Source organism: Cervus canadensis, chromosome 28 (assembly GCF_019320065.1).
Source record: "Cervus canadensis isolate Bull #8, Minnesota chromosome 28, ASM1932006v1, whole genome shotgun sequence".
NCBI lineage: Eukaryota > Metazoa > Chordata > Mammalia > Artiodactyla > Cervidae > Cervus > Cervus canadensis.
The window spans coordinates 6,620,867-6,638,850 of NC_057413.1; the positions used below are offsets into that span (position 1 = coordinate 6,620,867).

The 17,984-nt window shown below is 44.6% G+C and overlaps 2 protein-coding genes across 2 annotated transcripts in view; one reads left to right on the top strand and one right to left on the bottom strand.

Moving 5' to 3' along the window:
• Nucleotides 1-48: 48 nt before the first annotated feature.
• On the top strand, nt 49-6,813 carry LOC122429810 (transmembrane protein 14C). The gene is made up of 6 exons (XM_043450459.1): nt 49-172; nt 1,153-1,210; nt 1,516-1,592; nt 2,427-2,528; nt 5,291-5,378; nt 6,284-6,813. Exons 2-6 carry the CDS (start codon nt 1,188-1,190, stop codon nt 6,336-6,338), a joined length of 345 nt encoding a protein of 114 aa, XP_043306394.1. The 5' UTR covers nt 49-172; nt 1,153-1,187; the 3' UTR covers nt 6,339-6,813.
• Nucleotides 6,814-12,344: 5,531 nt separating this feature from the next.
• The window catches only part of MAK (male germ cell associated kinase), a 48,812-nt gene continuing 43,172 nt past the window's right edge, over nt 12,345-17,984 (bottom strand). Inside the window, exon 15 of the mRNA XM_043450023.1 lies at nt 12,345-14,163. Coding sequence (XP_043305958.1) covers nt 14,009-14,163 — 155 coding nt within the window. The 3' untranslated portion in view covers nt 12,345-14,008. The remainder of the gene's footprint in view (nt 14,164-17,984) is intronic.

Consider the following 17,984-nt stretch of genomic DNA (forward strand, 5'->3'; position numbering starts at 1 on the left):
CCCCAGAGCGCCGAGAGGGCGTGATTCCACGCCGCTAGCCCCGCCCTTACGTCTCAAGCCTCGCCCCTGGGACGCAGTAAACGCGCCGCAACACTTCCGGCGGGACGGTGACTCCCCGCCCCGAGGCGAGTACGCCCTGGTCGACCTGTGCGGGCAGACCTTCGGGAAGGAGGTTCGTGTGCTTTGGAATTATTATTTTACTCTGGATTTGACTTTTAAAAATTACATGAGAGGTTTTGCTGCCGCCTGCTCTTCGTCCCCAGGATCCAGGCGGCGGCTTTAGGCTGCGCGATGCTTGGCCGCTCGTTCTCTGCTTTCCTTCTAGTGGGTTGTGAATTCTGCGGGAACCCTGAACTCTTGGCAGGTGCTTACCGATTTAGCTAATTAGTTTCCTGGAGATTTTACCCGTCCAACTCTTTAAAACTGTGGGAGTTAATGACGGCGCTATGATTCCAAGCTCCCCAGACAATAGTTTATACAGAACAGGAGTGTGTTGTTTTCAAGCTTAGCCTCGATGGATACCAAATGCATTTCTTTAAGAAAATTAGTTCCACCCTAGTTTGCCAGAGGTGTAGCTCTACGTAATTACGGCTTGGGCTTTTGTATTTTTTATCCTTCCTCTCGCCCCCCGTAACAATAACTATGAATGATGCAAAATTAACTGTCTGAAAGTGTTATAAATATTGAGTTTTGAAATAATCTAATTCTTTGGGCGGGGCTGAAAAGCAGTACACCCTCCCCCCAGAAAGGCTAATTAAAATACTTGAATTAAGGGCACAGGAGTGTTTATTTTCCAACTTGGTTATAACTTGGTTAGATGATGAAAAGATTAGTTTGTTAACTGTAGAGAGCTGGTCAGTGAAGTTTCCCGTGGGCCTATGTTATTAGAACTTAGATTATTACCAGAATGGTTGCTGTTTGTTCAGCAGTTACTGTGTGCAAAGCACTTTTTACGTATTATCCCATTTGATGCTGACCCTAGCCGTGGGAAGTTTCCACAGGGTAGGTAAACAGTGAAGGAAACTGAGGCTTAGAGAAGTTGAGCCATTACTTCTTAGCTCCCCAGGGCTGGAACTGGAACTTGACCCACCTCTTTCTGGCTGCTAGAGAGCTGTGCTGTTGACCACCTTTAATCCAGCCCCTCCTTTGCAGGTGCAGGCCTGGTTTGGACAGAGTGAAAGAGAAAGATGCCGAAGGACTCCGGCCCGCTGTAAGTGCCCGGTGTGTGTGGGTGGAGCAGCCAGGAGCTTCTCAAACACAGAGTTTCTTTCCTCTGAGCCAAGAGTGCGGGGCAGCTGGGGTTATGGGAGGATGGAATATGCACCTCCCACAGGGACTTGTGTCTGGGTCCTCACTTTGCTGCTCACCTGGGCAGGTCATCTAACCTCTCTGGGATTTATAAGCGTTTGTACAGTGATAGGGTTGTTCTGGAATGATGACCTTTTTGATCCCATCCTACAGTTGTGTGTTTTTTAAAACACGTTTCGCACCAATGTCTTACTGTTCTGTTTTCAGAGTGCCTTTACATTGGCTTGGCTTTGGCTATGCAGCACTGGTTGCTTCCGGCGGGATCATTGGCTATGCGAAAGCAGGTATGGTTTGTACTTGTTTAACCTCTTGCGATCTTGTTCCTGGTGAAGAACGAGTCTCCAGTGCTCCCAGACTACAGTCTTGCTGGAGTCAGGTTAGGTTTAAGCCTCCTCTTTGGAGAGCCTGCTTATCATCAGCCCCGTAGCTGCTCCTTTACTCGCCTCCAGGTTATCTGGCTGAGCTAAACCAGGCTTCTTGTCTAGTCACTTCTGCCTCTATCTAAAGACGCCGGTTAGGGATGGTAGTAGATGGTCATTATCATCACCTGCCATACATCAGCCTTGACCCCGGGGCCATCTCTGCTCTTTAAGTGGGAGAAAGCCTCTTAGCTCCACATGAGTGGTTTTGAGGTCTCCGCCTGAAGCCAGGTGCAGGTGTGTCGGTGAATCTGGCTATTTTCCAGGAGCCTTCCTCGCCTGCTTCCCCACCGCCAGCACACACACCAGAACCCACTCTCCAAAATCCTTTTTTAACTCACTGACCCTATTTCCCCTTCCTTTGGGGATGAGCCCGAAGTTGTACCCACGGGCAGTTCCAGTCTTCTCAAGGCTAATCACCCCCGGCCAGGAGACTCCTCTTCTCCTTCGGAGCTGCCCTGCCTGTCAGAGGAGAGGGCGGTGGTGTGGTTATGGCCCTGACTTCTCCAGTGGAAAAGGCAATCTACCCCAAACCTTTTTCTGCATGAGGACACCTTGGTCTCGAATGGCACAGGGAGATGTTCCCTTTGCCGTTTCCTCGGCGGGTTGCGGGAGTGGGTAGCGGGGCGGGCTGGGGGATCCTGTTGCTGAGATGAGTGTCTGCCAGGAGAACGCAGGTGTGTGTGTACCTCCTTCCAGGCAGCGTTCCGTCCCTGGCTGCCGGGCTCCTCTTCGGTGGTCTTGCCGGCCTGGGTTCCTATCAGCTGTCTCAGGATCCGAAGAACGTTTGGCTTTTCTTAGGTACGTCGTTTCACGGTCTCTCCCTGATGCATCCCTGGGTTGGTGGGACGTGGCAGGCTCTTCAGACTGAGATGCTTCTCCTGCTTCTGTCAAGTCCTGGGGAAGGTTTGAAAGGAGGGGGTTTGTGCCCATTGCTGCTGATCTTTTATGTAGAGGACGCAGAAAGGTTTTCCTCCCTCCCAAATGTAGGTTGACCCCGTGAGGTCAGCGTTAAACATGTAGAGGGCAAGCACATGTCTCTTAACCGTTGTGATTGCCCTCTGAGAACTGTCTGCTGGAGCACCGCTAAAGGACCGTGTTTCTGGTTAGGTCCGCATCAGTATTGCGTTTTTCCCGTTTGAAAGTCATTTATTCGTCCTTTAGATGTAAGCGAAGTGTATAAGACCGAGGCCTGCCCTTCAGGGAGCCGTAGCTCTCACTGGGGACCACAGGTGGCCGCGGGCTCCTGCCGTGTCCCATTAGCAGCCCGGACGTGAGAGCGCGGGGGTGAAGGTTCCGTCTTATCTGAGTGGCTTGGCTGTGTTTCTCCCGAGCCCCACCCACGTGTCCGACACTCTGCAGGGCCTGTGGGCCCCCTGCTGCCTCCACACCCCCCCCTCCCCCAGCTCGAGGAAACTGCAGTTCTGGTCCTTACAGCTGTGCGGGGAGCGAGGGAGCCCCAGTCCTTGGTCCCTGTTGGCGTGGGGGGATGAGGAGGCGCCCAGCTCTGCCCCCACACGCCTCAGATCCCTGAGTCCTGTTTCCGTTGCCGCCCCTCCATGCTAGCAAATGCCCGGTCTCCAGGTGCGTCCCTCCTCCCAGGCTGCGGGTCTCTGCACCCCCCCTTCTCTGAGCTCTACCCTGTGATGCCAGCCCCTCGGTGGGTCCCAGCCCTGAACGCGCCCACGTGCTCAGCTCTCACCCATTTGAAAAGAACAGAAAAGGGACCTTTCGTGACCCCACTTCTTTCTTCAGTGGCTGCCCTTCTTCCTCTTCAGAAACTTCTCTTTAAAAAATCCTTCACCCTCCCATCCTCACTTCCTCAGTTCACATTCTTAACCCACTTCAGCCTCCACTTCTGTTCCTCTCAGTCCAAGAATAACTCTCCCCAAGGCTACCAGGAGCCTGTGTATTTCAAAATTCAGTGTACGTTTTTCAGTCCTTATTTTATTTTGCCCTTTTAGCTGTTCTCGGCACAGTATGCCAATCCATTTTCCATTCTCTTGTTTTTTTTTTCTTTGTATTTTTCTCATTCTCTTTTGTCTCTCTTGTCTTTTTTGTCTGTTTTGTCCACCGGTCTCTTTTGACCATTAAATACTAAGGTTCTTAAAACCTGGCTCTTTTTATCTTCTTTATACTCTCTCCCTTGGCAAGATCATTGAAGCCCAGGCCTCAGATCACCACCAATACACACACGACCCACAGATTTCTCTCTCCGCCAAGCCTTTCTCGTGTGTATCCACTTTCCTGCGTGGAAGTTTCCAGGCATGTCCAGGCGTCAGCTCTGACCTGGTTTCATGTCTTCTCTTGTGCTGCATCCACTTGGGTCTCCCTTGCTCTCTTCCCGTCCGTCTTCATGTTCATTTCATCAACAAGTCCTGTCAACCCTCCCCCCAGCCCACATCCCAAGTCGTCCCCTTCTCTGCCTCCAAAGCCATCAACCATGTCTTAGTCAGCCCTCCCGCCCCCGCTGCCTGCGTTCCCGAGGGAGTTTCTTCATGGGTGCCCTGCAGCCTGCAGTTGTATTTTCAGACGGCAGCTCTGCTTGGGTATCCCTCTGCTCGTGTCTTTTAATGCCTTCGCATCGCCCGGATGAAAACCCCAGTCCCTGCCGGGGCCCGCGGGGCTCTGCCGGGGGTGGCCCTCTCCCTGGCTGTGGTGGGTTTCTGCGCCCCAGCACATCCCCCAGCCTCCGCCCGCTGCCCGGCCCCCTGCTGGACCTGCGTTCCTGCCCTCAGCTCCTCAGCCACCGCTCTTCACATCACAGCTCAGCCTCCACTGTCTCAGCAAGCCCTTCCCCCTGAGTGGGCTGGACCCCCTGATAATACATTGTCTGTAATGCATTCATTGCACCTGTGGCACAGATGATGGGCTTCCCTGGGGGCTCAGCGGCAAAGAATTCACCTGCTAGTGCAGGAGACGCAGGCTCCATCCCTGGGTCGGGAAGATCTCCTGGAGAAGGGCATGGCCACCCGCTCCAGTATTCTTGCCTGGGAAATCCCACGGATGGAGGACCCCTGGCTCGTCCGTGGGGTCACAAAAGAGTCGGACACGGCTTCATGACTCAAACGACAGCACAGATTGTACTTTTAAATTTTTGTTTGTGTGATTCTTTCAAGTCAGCGCATCAAGCTGGAAGCACTGTTAGGGCAGAGCTCTCTGTGATGACGGTTGTGTCCCCTGCACCTGCTGCGGGCCAGGTGGTGGGAGTTAATAGAACATGGAACGGGAAGGGCCTGAGAGCATGCAGGGCCAACAGCATCAGCAACGAGGAGGGGACAGAAACCCCACGGCAGTGTAGGAGAAAACGGGAATTATGGCCGAAGAGTGGTAGGAGGTGAGGCGGAGGCAGGCCGGGATCAGACACTGAGAGCCTTTGAGGCCAGTGTTGGTGTTAATACTTGGTCCCATTAAATGTGGACGGCGTGGAGGTCCCCGACTCGGGGGAAGAGGATTATGAGATCGGGTCTGGGCCTTTGAAAGACAGGTGGGAAGTTGGCCACTTTTACGTCCTCCCACGTGTAAGATGTATTGATCTTTGACTCTTTTTATCTTTCCACCAGTCACATCTGGAACCTTGGCTGGCATCATGGGGGTGAGATTCTACAACTCGAGAAAGTTCATGCCTGCAGGCCTGATCGCAGGTGCCAGGTACTCTCTGCCCTGTTGCTGGCTTTGGTTCAGTGTCCCGAACGCTTTAGACATTCAGAAGGGTGCTCGTCTCAGTATACCTGATGCCGAGCATCAGCTGAAATGCCTTAATTTATCCACACATAGGGAAGGCCGCAAAAACAGTTCATTTCATGTCATAATGAGATGAGGATACTCATTCACTTCTGAAATGGTCTGGCTCTCACATCCGAGCTCTGATCCCTCTTGACTCCTCCCCGCAGGGGAGGCGGCTTCGGTGCAAAGCCGGGACTGCACCCGCCCCGCTACTGTGACTTTCAGCTTGGGGTCCATACATACCTCAGCGGTATTGGTGTCCTTTATTAACGAAAATTTCGCTAAAAGGAAATTCTGAGATCGAATCCTGTTTTCTAATTAACTTTGATTGTAAAATCCAACCCAGGTTGATCTTAAAATGTAGTCTTTAATAAAGATAACCCGAAGATAGACTTTTTAAAATCTGCTTTGGAAAAAGCTTACTCACCGACTTGGATCGTAGTCAGGATGCTGTCAGGAGTCAAGTCTTACACCTGGTGTGGACCAAGGTCAAGAGCCATGTAAGCTGGCAGGCTGGAGGCCTGCCGTCACCCAGCTCTGCGGCGGGGGAGGCCGTGGCCTTTGCAGCCCTGTTTTCTCATCTTTGACGTGCTGGCAGCTCCATTAGGAACTGTGACTCGCGTGTACACTTTCAAAGCCTGAGCGCAGAACTGCCCTTGGCATGTTCCTCCTCCGGCGCTCCAGGGCCGGAGTCCATCTCCGCTGGCTCTCCCTTGGCACCACCTCGGCACGTACTTGTGGGGAACCTGCTGAGTCTAGTCCCTTAAAAATAGTCGAGTGCCCATGCTGTTCTTGACCTGAATTTTTTTTTATGTGTTTCCTTTGAACAGTTTGCTGATGGTCGTCAAACTTGGAATCAGTGCGTTGGGTAAACCCCATCAGTAATAGTCACGGCCCAGCTTGGACTCATGAAGAATTTTTAAAACTTCTACTCTTTTTCATGTATTAAGATAAACAAGTACAGCATTTCCATATATTCTGACATTTCTCTTCAGAACAGACCAAAAAACAGCACTGAACTTTGCGGAGATAAAAAATCGGTCATTATCATTAAGCCCTAAAAGGATGGGTAAGATGTAACACGAGAGTTTCTTCCTGTGGTACCCTCATACAGTTGGATTCTTTATATCGGTGTTATCTGTTCTTTCTGTATCTCTAGGTCACATCTCCAGGGATAGAATGTTAGGGTGTCACCACTGGGGCCCTCCAAGCCCCATGTGCTTGCTGCTCACGGAACAGTGGGAAAAGGATCTCTTAATGATATTTAGAATATCTGTTCTTTTGCTTATCTTAGAGCACAGACCTACTTTGAAATTATGTTAAATAAAATCAATGAAAATAAAGTTTACTGTAAATGATATTTTCTGCAGTGTCTTCATTGCCAGAGCTCTCTAGAACAGCTCTCTAGAATGAGATGTGAATAACAAGATAAAAGAACATGAAGGTGTTTTTGTTGATATTTAGGAATTACCCATTTTGAATAATTTAAAAACCAAGGAAGGAAAGTTATTTGATTATACATTGCATTTAGGCTTGAATTTCTAAGATTAGTGGGACTGCATAATCAAAAAAGAAAAATGAGATTGTGGTTAACCAGTTAATTTATAAATGTGAAACCTGAGAGAACTGTTTATAACTGGAATTACTTAGTTTGGTCTCTACATTGGACATGTTAGCTAATTACACATTTTCACTTTGTTTCAGCATTGAGTTAACTCATTCTGGTACCCCTTACTTTGGTTTTCTCCTTTAGAAAAAAAATGGAGGGGATACATTTGCTACTTATCTCAACTCTCACTGGTATTAATTGGATTTCTTCTATGTTATTCAGGCACTTACAAATCAGTTTTATGGATTGGCTTAAGTTCTTGAAAGAAACCTTACTTTTCTCATCTTTGTGTATGACATGGTTTGACATGTCTGCCATAGCCTATTTTTTTTAAATTTATTTTATTGAGGTATTAAATGTATTAATTTCTGTTGTATAGCAGAGTGATTCCGTTACATATGCACATATATATACATACATTCTTTTTCATATTTTTTCCATTATGGTTTATACCGAATATTATAGGATCCTGTTTATCCATTCTGTATATAGTAGCTTGCATCTACTAAGTGGAAACCCACACCATCCCTCCCACCTGCCCTCTGCTTTGAAAACCACAAGTCTCTTCTGTGTCTCTGAGTCTCAGTTTCATAGGTAAGTTCGTTTGCATCATATTTTAGATTCCACTTGGAAGTGATATCGTATTTGTCTTTCTAACTTCATGTAGTATGTAAATCTCTGGGTCCATTCATGTCGTTGCAGTGGCAGTATGTCATTCTTTTTATGGTTGAGTAATATTCCATTGTGTGTATGCACCCTGGCTTTATCCATTTGTCTGTTGATGGACGTTTAGGTTGCGTCTCTGTCTTGGCTGTTGTAAATGGTGCTGCTGTGAACACTGGGGTTGTGTGTATCTTTGAATTCCTGTTTTCTCTGGATACCTTTCCAGGAATAGGATCCCTGGATCATACGGTAGCTCTATTTTTAAAGGAGCCTCCACACTGTCCTCTGTGGTGACTGCACCAGTTTACATTCCCACCAACACTGCAGGACATTCCCTTTTCTCCACACCCTCTCCAGCATTTGTTCTTTATAGACGCTTTGATAATGGCCATTCTGAGTGGTGTGAAATGACACCTCCTTGTAGTTTTGATGTGTATTTCTATAATAGTTAGCAATGACGAACATCTTTCTGCACACCTGTTGGCCATCTGTATGTCTTTGGGAAAGTGTCTATTTAGATTTCCAGTTTTAATTTTTTTTTAATATATTGAGGTGTATGAGTTGTTTGTATATAAAATATTTACTCTCCAATCCAGGACATTGTATGTCCCTTCATATAATTCAAATTTTGGGGTGTTTTTTTAAAGTGTCTTAAAGCATTTTAGAGTTTTATTCATATTGCATTTTTCATTTTTCATATTCATTTTGCATTTCTATTAAAAGTATTGCAGGATATTTTATAGTTTTGTTACTATTAGTAGCATCTTACATTAGCATGATATGTTGGGTAACAACTAATGAACCAATACTGCTACATTATCACTAGTCCATACTTTCTTCAGTTTTTATTTTTAAACTAAGACCCATTTTCTGTTCCGTGATCTCATCTAGGATAGCATATTACATTCATTTGCCGTGTAGGGTCCTCTTGGCTGTGACCATCCCTTCGACTTTCCTTGCCTTTGGTGACGGAGTTTTGAGGAGTACTGATCAGGTGTTGTATAGAATGTGCTTCCATTGAGATTTGTCTCCTGTTTTCCTCATGAGTAGACTGAGATCTGGATTTTTTTGGGAGGAAGATCACAGAGGTGAAGTGTCGATTTCATCACATCAGATGGAGGTTACATATATGAACATAGATACATTATTGTTGATGCTGACCTTGATCATCTGGCTGAGGTAGTGTTCCTCAGGCTTCCCATGGTGAAGTTACTCCCTTTTCCCCCACTTTCCCGTGTGGTACTCTGAAAGGAAGTCACTGCGTGCTCCACGCTTAAGAAATGGGGAGTTGTGCTCTGCCTCCTCGAGGTCAGAGTGTGTACATAAAAATTACATGGAATTCGGCTGCATGGAAGGCGTCGCCTCGTCCCTGTTGTATGTCCATCTGGCCATCCGCTCGTTTAGTGTGGGCTCAGGTATTTTCCAGTTTGGGTTGTAATCCAGTACTTCTCCATTGATTTTCTTGTTCGGATTGTTGCGGTTTTGAACATGGGGAACTCTTTTAGTTGGCCCATGGCCCATTGATATAGCCAGTCAGTGTAGGCTTTTTTGTTTGCTTGCTTGCTTGCTTGTTTTTATAGAACTTCACCATCTCCTGGCACCGTAAGAGGCTCCAGGCTCGTCTTGTATGTTTCACGCCCCAACGCTGGAAGCGGCCGTTTCTCCAAGGAGCCCTGGTTTCTCCTGTTGGACAGTGTATCAGAGACCACTGCTGCCCTGGATGGCGCTTGTTGCTCCCGGGACGTTATGTTATACTTTCACGTTAATTCCTGTTTACTCTTGAAAGTTATTATTCCTCTTTCTAGTTTCTTAAGCTGAATGCTCAAGTTCACCACGTCTTCAGTGGTTTTGTTTCTCTCAAAATGGAGCAAGTGTATAGTTTTTTCTTTGTGATCTGCTTTGACTGACTTTTACAAGTTTTAATACAGAAGTCTGTCTTTGTCCATTTCTAAGGGTATTTATTTCAGATTTGATTTTCCCTTTTGACTGAAGTGTTTAGAACAATATTTTTGAATTTTTAAGGGATAATGTTTAAGTAATGCTTTTTTATTCTACTATTACTATACTGTAAAAAGAAGTAGTTTACATATTTCTACATTTGAGGTTTTCTTTGTAGCCTAATATAAGGTAGACTTTTTGTGCATGATAAATGTTAGTATTTTGCCTTATTGGTCAAAAGTCTATACAGTATGTATGTTGATACACTTTGCTGTGTTACTCATGTCTTATTTTTAAGGCCTCTGGATCTGTTTTCTAAGAAAAACCTCCCACTCTGTGTTTGTCAGTTTTTTCTGGTATTTATGATTAATCTTTGCTTCACATATTTATGTTGTTTTAACATTTAATTTAAAAAATTTCCAAACCTAGTGAAAAGTTTTGGTCTCTTTCTCTCTATATATATGAACGTAGGTGTAGAAATACTCAACAAAATATTAGCAAATCACATCCAACAATACATACAGAGAATTACATAACATGATCAAGTGGGATTTATTCTAGGTATACAGAACTGTCTCAAGCATTTGAAAATTAATGTAATCTATCGTATCAACAGACTAAAGAACAAAAATCTTATGATCAGTGATCATTTTCAGTAGATGCAGAAAAAGCATTTGACAGAATCTAACACCCTTCATAATAAAAACTCTTGAAAATATAGGAACATCTTCAACTTAATCAAGAAAATCTACAAAAAAAAAAACCTACAGTTAACATCTTGTTTAATAAGGCAAAACTGAATGTTTTCCTGCTAAGCTCAGGATGAGGGCAAGGATGTTCACACTCACCACTTCTATTCAGCATTGTACTGGAAGTCCTAGCTAGTTCAATAAGACACAGAAAGGAAATTAAAAGTATGCTGTAGATTGAGAAGGAAGAATAAAACTTTTTGTTTGCAGATGACATGATTGTCTATGTAGAAAATTTCAAAGAAATTTGCCGGGGGTGGGGGGAAAACTCCTGGATTTAATTATTTAATGTTATAAGTGATTAAAACAGGTATTAGGGTACAATTTTAGTATAAAAAACTCATTTGCTTCCTTGTAAATGAACAATGAACAATTCAAATTTGACATTAAAAATTATAGTAGAACTAAACAGATATAAATCCAACAAATATGTATAAGATCTATGAGGAAAATGATAATGAAAGAAGTCAAAGAAGATGTAACTAAATAGAGTAACGGTTGTTGTACATGAACAGGAAGGCTGAAGAGTGTCAGGATGTCAGTTCTTCCTGACTTGACCCATATTGCTTGTTCATTGCAATCCCAATTTAAAAAATCCCAGTTATGTTGTGGATATTGGCAAACTGATAGTAGAAGTTGATATGGAGCAGAGAGGGACCCCAGATAGCAAACAGGATACTGAAGGACAGAAACAAAGTTGGTAGGCTGACATTATGTAACTGATACAAATCAAGGAATCAAGGACAGGAATCAAGACAGCTGGTGTTGGTGAGAATACACACATAGATCAGTGGAGCAGAACAGAACCCAGAAAAAGATGCACACGGATACGGTCAGCTGATCTTTGACGAAGTTCCAAAGGCAGTTTAATGGAGAAGAATCTTTTCAACAAATGACGCTGAAACTACTGAACATCAACGTGAAAAGGAATCTTAGCAGAGACCAAATACCTTTCAGAAAAATGGATCTTAGCTAGGTCTAAATGTAAAACTGCAAAACATCTAGAATATAGGAAAAGAATCTCTGGTGACCATGGGTTTGGTGATGGCTTTTTAGATGCAACACCAGAAGCGTGATCCATGAAATTAAAAGCTGGTAAGTTGGACTTCATTTAAATTAAAAACTGCTCCACAGAGAACATTAAGAGAATGGAAAGAAAAGTTGCGGACTGGGAGGTAACATTTGCAAAAGATAACTGATAAAGGTCTTGTTCAGAATATACAAAGAACTGTTCAGATTCAGCAATGAGAAAACAGTCTAATTTTTGAAGATAGACAAGCGTGTGAAAAGATGCTTCACATCCTATGTTATTAGGGAGTTGCAAATTAAAAATGAGATATTACTGCACACTTATGAGAACCCCAAAATCCAAAACCCAACACCAGGTGCTGGTGAGGATGTGGAGCAACAGAAGTTCCCATGCGCTGCTGGTGGGGATGCAAAAGGGTAGAGTCGCTGTGGAAGACAGTCTTATTCTTACAAAATCAGACATGCTCCCACCATATGATCCAGCAGTGAATCAGGTGACGTGAAAACTGACATCCACACAAAAACGTGTCCATGAATGTTTATAGCAGCTTTAGTCATCATTGCCCAAACTCTGGAAACAAGCAAATGTCCTTCAGCTGGTGAATGGATAAACCGTAATACAAGGGGCATATAGACAAGGGAACACCATTCAGTGATAAACAGAAATGAGATACCAAGCCAGGAGAAGACAGCGAGGGGGTTTAAATGGATATTACGAAGCAAGAGAAGCCAATCTGAAAATTGGCTTTTCCAACTGCATGACATTGTGGAAAAAGAAAAACTGTGGAGATAATACAAAGATCAGTGGTTGCCAGAGGTTTGCAGGGAGGAAGGAATGGGTGGAACAAGGGATTTCTGGGGAAGTGAAACTGTTTTGTAAGATACTCTACAACTTTGGTGGTTACGTGTCATTAGACATGTTGTCCAAACCCACAGAATGTACAGCACGAAAACCTGAACCCTGATGTAAACTGTGGGCTTTACTGACAGGGAATCAATGTTGGTTCGTCAGTTGTAGCAAATGTACCACACTTAGGCAAGATATTCATAGTAGGGAGAACTGAGGAGGGGGAGATGAAGGAGGATATGGAGACTCTACTTTCTGATTAGACGCTTCATAAACCCGCAACTGGTTTAAAGAAAAAAAGTTGACATTAACAACAAAAACAGGCCTCAGAGTATGAGTACAAGGTTTAAAAATGTAAAGAAAACAGACTAGTTAACCATATCAATTTTAATATCTATTCACAGTTTAAAAGTTTCCCAGCAACACAAAAGAATATTTTAGCTTCGAGACATTAAAACTACAAATATATATGTGCCATTATCACTAATATTAATATAAATTACTCTTTAGATTTTAACATTTTTCAACAAGGTGAGCTGAATCTTCTGTACAAAAATACCATATTCTTAATATAATGTGCCTTTATATAATGTCCACAAGATGATACCAGTTGCATTTGTTGTAAAGTCATAAAATGCATAAGATATCAGCAGTTTGATAACATTATTCTTTAAAAAGAACATCCAGTCTGTAAAACGACAGGCTTAAATAGACCAGTTCTAAGTTCAAAATGTCGATTTTAAATAACAATTTAAAAATAAAACTAAGAAAACATGTCGTAAGTGAGATCACCGCTATAGCAACCGAATGCATTTGCTCGTCAGAGCAAGTGTGACGTTCAGAGCTGAGTCAGTGATCTGTCTGCAGCAGCAGCAGCAAGAATTTGCTTTGGAGGACAAGCTGGCGTTCTGTGTGTCTGGTGGGGATGCTGAAACAATGCGTTTTGAAAGTGATGAGCACGCTTGATGTGAAGATGACAGAACCTTGACTTGATCAAGCTGGAAATCATCAAGCATTGGGTTTGATACATCACCATTAAATCACAGCGGTTGTATTGGTCAAAATCAAACAGGAGACTCTCTCTCTGATATAATCAGGTGACGTAATTTTGAAATCTTTGTTAAAGAAGTATTTCTAAGAAAGACACCCTGCTCTAGATTGGAATTATCATTGCATCCAAAATTATCTCATTCCAAAATAGGAAAATGATGAATTACCATCTTTTATAAATTACCATTGCCAAATGGTAGAGTAGAACCTTGGCCACAAAGAACTGTAATGGACAGCCCACAGCCATCTACGTAATTGCTGTAAAAAAACAAATCTTTGAGGCCAAATGATGAAGTATTAGTTGGGGCAAATATAAAACACTCTAAACACTTAATTTCTGGAGGCATTTTTCTTTAAAAAAAAAAAAGCTTCTTAGAGTATTTAGTATCTACTAATTTGTAGATCAAATACTTGATACTTTGGCAAATAAAGTTTATTCAATACTTTGTAGAGTCCTACCCGTATTATCAGCACTGTGGGCAATGATGCTAAGAAAATGCATTTCATTTCTAGGAAAGAAATAAAATAGATGATTTTTGCTCTTCAGGGTACCCACTATTATATATTTCTTTCAGAACACAGTAGAAATAGACATCTGTAGACATTTCCCAGGGTCGGGGGACTTGCGTGGACTCGGTGGCGGGGCGCCGTGGGGCTTCACGCTAGACTCCTACCGGCGGCCTCCATACTTGGCCACCCAGTCTGTCCTCCCGTGCACGGAGGGCACTGGCTGTGCGTGGGTCACAATGTTTAGGTTCTTGGCTGTAGGATGGTAAGTAGGTCCTGAAAACTGCCCCCGACCAGCTTTGGGGCTCCAGGAATATTCTGAAAGAAAGCACAACCAGAAATTAGAATTTTATTCAGATGACCATGCAAAATAAAGCAGTTCATTTCATGGGGGGAAACCTGAATTTAAAAGATTAATTCGGTGTTCTCTGAAGTTTTTTATATATGTGCATATATAAACACCAAAAATTCTAGTGTAGAGCTGTGCTGATGCCAATTAGCATTTTCAGCAGCTTCAGAGTCATAATTTCTGGTTTATAGTTCTGACACCGCCGCTCTTCCATGTTTTGCTCACTGAAGCACCCGTCGTATTTAGATAGGCAATACCATCTTGGGTGACCAAGAGCCGCTCCTTGGTTTCAGTTCAATGGACAGTACCCACACAGTTGTTGATCAGTCGCTAAGTCGTGTCTGACTCTCTGCGACGCCGTGAACGGCATCCCCAGGGAGCATGCCGGGCTCCCCTGTCCTTCACTGTCTTCCCTGAGTTTGCTCAAATGTCCGTTGCATCATTGATGCCAATCAACCATCTCATCCTCTGTTGCCCCCTTCTCCTCTTGCCCGAAGTCTTTCCCACAGTGTTAGCAACTATTTATATCACACTGTGGTTACATCTAAATGACACCTGAACACAGCTTCACTACAGAAAATGCATTCAGAATTGTCCTGTAAAGTCTGACTTCCTGCGGTCCCATTGTAGGTTCCTCTTTAAACCTGAAAATGTGGTTTTTAGAGTCAAGAAACTTAAATGTTTTATTGGGAAATTGATGGATGACAACAGACTCCCTTTGAATGGTGAGCCATCTTCGGACCCCAAACCTTTCATTACGAGGCTCGTGTTATTCATACTTAGATTTGGCAGATGAAGACTTTGTGAAACATTTTACTGTGTTAGACATTTGTTACCTGAACCATTTCTAAGCTCTGATTGCTTGAGCATCTCAAATGACAAAGCAGTAAAATCATTTTCTAGAGAACTTCTCAGTCCCTCCTCTGCCCCTTCCTTGCTTCGAACTGGCAGCCAGGTGTCAAGCTGTTCTCACTTGATGGTCCATCTTTCTGCTTGGGATTTAAATACCTTTTGACACGATGTGGTCAGTATCCTTCTTGGATTATCCTCTGTAGGAGTCCATTCTGAAATGACTAACCGTTCTGTGCACTTAATACTAGCTCTGCTCTGTTCATTTGCATGCTTTTCCCGGTTTTTTCTTACATTTTTACTGTAGAATCGGGAGTGTAGGAGGAGCTCATGGGGGCAGGTGGGTCCTGACATGCTGCTAACCTTGGCTGAGAGGGAACGAAGCCTTCAGTGAGGCGCCATCCTGGTGACGGTCAGCCGGGGGGTTGGTGGTTTGGTCGGGACAAGGAGGCCAGGAGCTCTTTCTTGGTTTTAACAGGTCATTTCATAGCACGCGTACTGGGTTTAAAGTTCTCAGTGGCAACACAAAGCTCCCTAACAAAGACAGGGACAGCGTCTGGAAGGGCCAGATAAGTGCGCCATGTTTTCTAGAATCGCCCTTTGGCTATAACCCCCCTGGGATACAGACCAGCATCAGTATGATAAATTAGCGCCCTCACATCTGAAGACCCCAGCTGAGCAGAATGGTACCACAGGCTGGCGGAGGAGAGGGCACTTGGGAGGCGGCCCCTGATAGCTCAGAGAAGAGGAAAGGGAACCCATTCCTAAGTTACCAGTGGGTGAGAAGCGAGGGCCCGGGGAGTAACACCCAGAGCAGCTTTCTTTCCTCATCGTGACAGTCTAAGTCAAGTCCCAGATGCATTTGAAGGAGACTGTGTTCAGGCCAGTATTCGTAAAACCTTTCAAATGGGAATCATCTTGCCGGTGAGGCAGGAGTCCTTCCTGAGAAGTAACTGTTTTGGGGCTCCAGCCCCCCCGGGGGTGACAAACCTGGTGCCCACCCTGCACCACCCCCAGGGCGGAGCTGAGCGCCCGCGGACGCTTTAAAGCCTGCATGTCTCCTCTCAGGGCCGTTTAGCCCCTTGCCGAAAACAAGGAGTTCCTTGTTGGCCAAAGGAAAAGGTGTTTGCCTCCAGTTAAGACGGTGAGCCATAACTTTTAGCAAGACAGAAAACCTCTGTGCTGTGGAGCTCACGACGGCGCCTTCTGCCGCAGAGGCGCTGGGAGAATTCAGTGGGTTAGCGCGCCTCGGGGCAGACGGTGTCTGAACCGGGTCCCTGCTCCAAGTCCCTGTGGCTGTCAGAGCAGGGGACCGGGAGGCACAAGGGGGCTCGGGATGAGAGACGACCTGGCGAGGGAGGAGGCAGCTTATCTGACGTTTCTGCTCCAAACTCAAGGATGAGGACCAGAGCAGAGAGGGAGGCCGAGAGACGGGAAATAGTCGAGCAAATACGGTAATGACCTGGTTTTATTCTCTTGTGGGTAACTGTCACACCAGTGGGAGGGCTGGAAGACACATCTCTTACAGAACAGTGTTTCCTAAGGATTTGCACTGACCACTTGAGAATGGTTAATATTTACTTCTTTTTTTTACCTTTCCTCCTAGCACGATCTGTAGGAAAATCTGATAAGCAGAGTAAATGGAAGAGATGAAAAGTTATGAGAGAGCATTTTACTTAAAAAAATGAAACCAGGAATATGCATGCTAATCTGACAGAATAATTAATGTATAAAGGCCTCCAATCTCTTATAATATATTCAAAAATACTCACTTTTACTTTCTCAGGTACTCAGAATAACTTTGAGACATTATGATTTTCTGTCTTCATATTAAAAAGTGCTAGCAAGTCGTGGCTAATGACTCATGATAAGGCTGGCTTAATATATTTCAGGCTTTAAAAAAGTATTGCTGTATAAAATGTTTACTTATATATTTTGTTTCAGCAGAGAGACCCTGAAGCATTTCTTTTCACAGATAAGGTAACAGTACTGATGAAGCACTTCTACTGTGGTAAGACATAAAATGCGAGAGTCCAGTGGTTTTTACACTTTTAACTCCAAGCGTGTGAACTTTAAAGACTGGTGACTCTAACCAGGATTTCTAATATAAGATCCTGGCTGGGAGAAGACTTCTGAAGTCAACTTTTAAATTAAACTGTAACTTGGTACCTTATCAAACTTGAAGTTATCTGCCTCGGTGTTTATTTTAGGTGCTTTAATCAGGCAGGATATCTATTTTAGATTGAAATAATTTAGACAACATTCATGGTCAGATCGGGTCAACCCAAGTTCAGAATCCTCACCTCATAGTGTCCCCCTGCATGCGGCTGTTGCACGCCACACCACTGCAGAGGCGTGACCTAACTCCTCCTTACATCGGAGGGTGGGGAAGGAGACTTCACCACCTACTAGATTGCAAGGCAAGTGCCGGTGAGAATCCTGCGATTTATTTCTAAAGTCTTAAGGCGGACCTGCAGAAGAGCCGCCCGTTACCTGACAGGCGGCCAAGCCTCAGCATCTGTCACGGTTTTTTTTGCTCAGCGCCCGGTACCAGGCAGGGAGCTCTGAGAGATTCACCCTCTCACATCTCCTCATGCAGCACAGCCCTCTCTCAGGACTTGGACGGACAGGCTCAGTCCCAGCTACGCCGCTTACGAGCTGAGTGACCCTCAGTGAGCTGCTCACAATGTCCGCTTCCTCATCTGTAAAAGGTCGACCTGATGAGGTCGTTGGGACAATTCAGTGGCAGCATCCTTGTGTAAGTGGCTCCTGTCATTATACTCATCAAACCACATCTTTGGAAGGAAAACGGGACATTTTGCCAAAAGCTATTAGAACTGTAGTTAATAGATGAGACTAATTTAAAGGTCTTCACTCAGGAAAAGTGACTACAGTCTTTGGACGTGCCGTTCTCATCAGAATTCTCAAAAACTGTGATCTG